This window comes from Neolamprologus brichardi, chromosome 3 (genome assembly GCF_056152115.1).
Source record: "Neolamprologus brichardi isolate AB-2024 chromosome 3, ASM5615211v1, whole genome shotgun sequence".
Classification (NCBI taxonomy): Eukaryota; Metazoa; Chordata; class Actinopteri; order Cichliformes; family Cichlidae; genus Neolamprologus; species Neolamprologus brichardi.
In genome coordinates this window covers 22,236,007-22,241,591 of record NC_142106.1, presented here as the reverse complement: position 1 = coordinate 22,241,591, position 5,585 = coordinate 22,236,007, and the positions used below count along the sequence as shown (strand labels likewise).

Below are 5,585 nucleotides of genomic sequence, written 5' to 3'. Positions count from 1 at the left end.
CTGCAGTCAGAAACAGAAAAGCATGCTCCAGTTATATTATATAAATAGATATTATTTTTGAATATTATTTTGGGACTTAAACATGGAGCTCCGATAGTCATCCATTTGAGTTGCAATCTGTGAGTCTTTGGCCTCTCTTAAACGGTTTAACTTAAAAAAAAGAAAAAGAAAATCAGAAGTTGTGATATTTGACAGAATCTGTTCTTTTTTCCTCTTTTAGACATGTCAATAAACTCATCTTGCCCTTCCAATGAATCCTTTCTGGACTTGCAGCCTACGTCAGTCAGCTCTTACATACTGCCATTCGTGCATTGTCTTTTCTCCAGACAAGATTCCTTCATCTATACATCTGCAGCTATTAATAATGTCATTCTTCTCCTCCCACTCTCCATCTTCATCCTCTACCATGGTCTTCAAAAATGGCAACAAAAGCGCTCTACATGTTCTGCAACAACGATAAGTCACTCCGATAGCTTCACCTATCACATGGTCATGATTGAGCTGATTGGTGTCTCTGGGTGTATCCTCATCTGTTGTGGTATCTACACAAAGGATTCACGCATGATAGTACTGGGGTATTTCTTACTTTATTTCAACTGGTTTGGACAGATTTTCTTTCATACCCTTACCTGTATGGAGCGTTATTTGGCTGTAGTTCATCCCATCATCTACCTCAGCTTGAAAAATGAAAGAGGGATCCAAATCAGAAATATCAGCATTGGATGTGCCTGGTTGTTTTGCTTTGTAGGGATCGCTTTAGTCGTGATACAACATTTTCCCACCGAATTGTATGTTGCCATTTCGTTAATATCATTATGCATCGTCTCCCTCTGTAGCATTTCGGTTCTCTGTGTTTTGTTTCGTACAGGCCCAGGAGCACAGGGCGGGAACAGAGAGAGGGTTTATCAGTCAAAGCAGAAAGCATTCTACACCATAGCAGCTATACTAGGAGTTCTGATGTTGAGATTTACTTTTAGTCTGACTTGGGCTTTACTGTATGTTGTAGAAGAAAATAATAATTGCATGATGTCGATGTTTGAAATCTGGATTAATTTACCTAGCAGTTTGGTGTTACCTCTGCTGTTTCTACACAGAGCAGGAAAATTACTGTGCTGTAAGAATAACGCACAGTGAGGGTAAGATGAAAAAAAAAATGGAACAGTCACACTTGTCCTAGCGTCAAATTCAACGTAATTTCAAAAAAATCATGCATATCCTTCCACTAATTTTTTGTTAGGTAATACCATTTAGACTGCTTTAGCTGATGCATCAATCCAATGTCACCGCATAAGCATGTAATGGTCACGCCAGTCCACCATGTCCATTTCACGCTTTGGATAGGCAAATCAAAAGCTGCATTACCAGCGTGGGAGAAAACATATTTTGAGAGCTGAAAGCAGGCTGGGGAGTACAGTCTCAGACACTGAGACTGAACCAGGCTGTGAGGTCAATACAAGCCTCTATTCAAAGTTCAAAGGCAATTCCTTAAAGGGACCTTAAATTACAAAACAAACAGAACTATTTTTTGGAGTGAAATAATTTTTGTGCCATCTTATTTGATGGAGAACATCTGATTGTTCTGTAAATAGTTTGAAATGGTAAAATAAAAGCCTTGGCTGCATTTATAGATAAATATCTGAATTTAAATTTATTGTTTGCAAAACTTGTGCATAGGTTTTTAAAATGTGTAATTTATAGTTGCATTCCAGGTTATGGAAATATAATTAATTATTAAACATGTTTGTTGTTGTTACTATAAAAATATAACTTTTTTCTACTCTGATTTTATGTTTCAATCAGTTTTAATGTTTTTTCAATGTTTTAATCAGAACTGCTCCCAACAAACAAAGATGTTTACATCAATGCTGTAACTGCAATAAGTTAATTAACCGATTCACACTACAACCTGGTTTGCCTCTTACCTGTAATTATTTTTATTTAATTTAATAATTGTACAGTTCTCTCTGTTTATAGTAACCGTTGTCCTTAATGTAAATATGTAAGAAAAATTGTGTATGTTTCTGTTCTGTGTCCTGTGTACTGTTTGTTTGTATATTTGTCTTTTTGGCTGCTGTTACAACCAAATTTCCCCTTGTGGGACAATTAAAGGATTATTCTATTCTATTCTATTCTATTCTATGTTTTCGTCTAAATTCAGATCAATTGTGTTAATATGGTATGTCAAAAGGAAAAAAGATAACAGCTAATTCAGATGTGTGGTTTTGCTAAAAAAGAAATTATACCAAACTGCTTTTAAAGGTAAAAAAAAAAAAAAAACTTAAAAAAAAAACCCTACAAAAAAAATAAAAATAAATAAATAAATAAATATATATATATATTACAACACTCCAAATTTTCCCAGTCATTTAGGGGAATTTAAGATTCCAAGTCCTATGAATTGAAAGGCACTCAGACGTTGGAGGAAGAGAGGAAGAGGTCTGGCAGAATCAAAGCTACAACTGAATCAGAGGACAAGTTTCTGAGAGTTAACAGCTTGTGTGATAGGTGAGTCACAGGACAACAGCTTTATGAACAACTTAACAGTGGTCATAGTCTTAGTTTCAATTATGAATAGAAGAATCTTAGCTGCAGCCATTGCTAAGATGTAAAAATAAGACAAAAAAGCTTGCCTGGGCAATGAAAAACTGCCATTGGACCACTAAGGACTGGAAGAAAGTGTTATGGATTGATGAATCAAAATCAGAAAGATTCAGTTTATCATGAAGGATGTTTGTATTTAGAGTGTTTTATGTTACCACTTTTGCACATCATTTTCTTTAACCTCACTGCAAAGCAGCTATGATAGCATGGTTGTCACATTTTTATTACACAATTCTCCATTATTTTTTTCCATTAATTTCAGTGATTACAAACAACAAAAACAAAAAAACAAACAAACAAAAAACTATGCGCAACATTTTAAAGTTTTTTTTAATGGTTAAAAGTATATAAAACCTTATATAAACCTATTATTTGACCTTTGATTTAGTGAGCTGTAAAGAAAAACACTTATGAAGAGGAACTGAATTAGTTCATGTAGAACTTTGCATAGTTTAAATAGCTTTTTGTCAAAGAATAAAAATAAGCTATCAATAATAGTTTGACTGCAGCAACAGCTGTCACCAATCACATATAATGTGCACTCGAACACCAACACACCAACATGGCTAATGACCCTGATTTGGATACTAAAATTTGTTTGCACATAATTTGAATTCTCTCTTCGGTACATTGGAACGGTGTGATAAATCAAACTACAGGTAGCATGACAAGAGCACTTACAGTATATCATAATCAAAACTACACAGAAAAGATGCAGCAAAATTTTGATGTATGTCAATGTTGATAAGAAATTAAAATCTGTATGACTGTATGTGGATTTCTTACAGGTTCAATATCAATAAACTGTAAATTGTTGTCACTGTTATAAATTGCATGTAAACTGCATTTTAATTCGACTTAAAGAGAGGGGTGTAGTTGAAGTTACAACATACAGTACATAAGGATATATTTGTAACATCAGAGGAGAAACTAAGGACACTAATACAATTTGTGATCTTTTTATTTTCAAATTTATTTATTTATTTTATTTAGAAAGAGGGGTGATACATATTAATGAACATTTTAACAAATGTAAATATGCCAGATTATAGCATTGGGCTAATTTCCATCTGCAGACCCTCTGGCAGGTTGGTGTTAAACACAAGTTAGTAAAAACATACCGAGACACTATGTACAGGTCATGTGACAAGGACAAAAACAGTGATCACATTATACTAGAAAAAACAATGACAAGAAGAGTGGACAACAGAAGACAATATAGATAAGAATAATAGAAACACATCAATTATATTGCACAAACCCCAGTATTGCACATGCCCTGACTGTCCTGATATTGCACTGACCCATTACACTATTAGTTGTCTCCATTTTTCTAATACACTAACTCTTTTTCACGTCCAATATAAAGCATGATTATTAAACATGATCACATGTTTGTGTTTCCCTCAGCCTCCCTTTTAAGTGACTCTTAAAGATGGGTAGACTTGTACTTTCCCTCACTGACAGTGGAAGACTATTCCAGAAGCTCACTCCCTGATATGACAGAGCATTCTGTGAAAAGGTCGTCCGTCTAAATGTCAATTCACAATCACCTCTAACAGTGGCTCAAGTCAGTCGAGACCCAGCAACTATGCTAGACTTTTGTTTAATAAAATCACTCATTAGTTGAGGCGCCAGACAATGTATAACTTTGTATATTAGGCAGGCAGATTTAAATAATTTGAAATGAGTAAAATTACAGTTTGTCTGTGACAGAAAAGCCTGAAACATAGTGTTATGATTGGAAAAAGATTTTAATATAAATTTTAAAAGTAATATGTAAATATTACTGTAAATATAAAATATGTAATGAAATATATGTAATGAAAAGTGGTAATTTAAAACTTTATATAAATAAAGCTAAAACTTTAATTTTTTTTGTGTCTTGACTTTAAGCTGAATGCCCTGATTTTCTGTTAAAGGCACGGATGTGTTTGTGAGCACCTGTGAACTATGTGGAGCTGTGGAAAAGCTATTTTGATTTATTTGACAACAGAACTTTTTGAAATTTTAAATCTTTGTATTATACAGTATATAACAGAAACATGTAAAACAAAATCTAAATCAAAACTGTTTAGTTGAAACTAATAAAGAACCTTTTTGAGATTTAATGACTTTAATGAATCTTACTGTCATAATCTATGGGGTACACAGTTTATGTGTTGAGGTGCATAAGGACCCAAAAGCAGACACATAAGACAGATTGGAATTTTATTTTTTATTTATTTATTTATTTTACCCACTAACGTCTTTACATCTGCTCCCTGTTAAATTGCAGAATTGATTTTAAAATCCTTATCATACAAAATCCTGAATAATCAGCTACTAATTTGATATCATTTGTGCAAAGGAAGCTGTTCCAGAACACTTGTGATTTGTTCAGATGTAACTTCCTAAACCTAACCCTGTCACAATCAGCAGGGCTGACTGTGTGTAGAGTGAAGGGTGGACCCAAATGCAGACAAAAACAAAATGTGAAACATGACTTGAATAACAGAAAACGAGCCGTTTATTGAGGCTGGCAAAATAACTGTAAACAAAAGGCAAAGCTAACAATAAACTAAACTGGGTGAGCTAAATTAAGTAAAAACCTACAACAGGAACATGGACTTGACATGAGGAAACTTGACACAACTTCTTGGCTTGAAAACAAAGCAGACGATCTGACAATGACACACTGAAAACAGAGGACTTAAATACACAGGAGGTGATTAGCAGCTGACTGACATGAGCCTAATGACAGGACAAGGGAAGTGAAACTAAATACAATGAACAAAGAACACACGACTCCTTCAAAATAAAACAGGAAACACTGAAACTAGACATGACAACACAAGCTTAACAGACCTAACACGTGATGAATGATACAAGAACTCAAACATAGAAACCAAGGAAACAATAAATAATAACTGTCTTTCCTTAACTAAAGCTAAATATGAATAACACATAAACTAATCACAAATCTAAAATGAGACAAATACAAA

At 33.8% G+C, this 5,585-nt stretch overlaps 1 protein-coding gene across 1 annotated transcript; it reads left to right on the top strand.

Annotated features, from left to right (window-relative positions):
- The first annotated feature begins 222 nt into the window (after nt 1-222).
- On the top strand, nt 223-1,134 carry LOC148103925 (uncharacterized). The gene has a single exon (XM_087839221.1). The coding sequence runs from the start codon at nt 223-225 to the stop codon at nt 1,132-1,134; it is 912 nt and encodes a 303-aa protein (XP_087695347.1).
- Nucleotides 1,135-5,585: the final 4,451 nt, after the last annotated feature.

Coding starts and splice junctions, on each gene's coding strand:
- LOC148103925 (XM_087839221.1), top strand. CDS start 223: ATGTCAATAAACTCATCTTGCCCTTCCAATGAATCCTTTCTGGACTTG.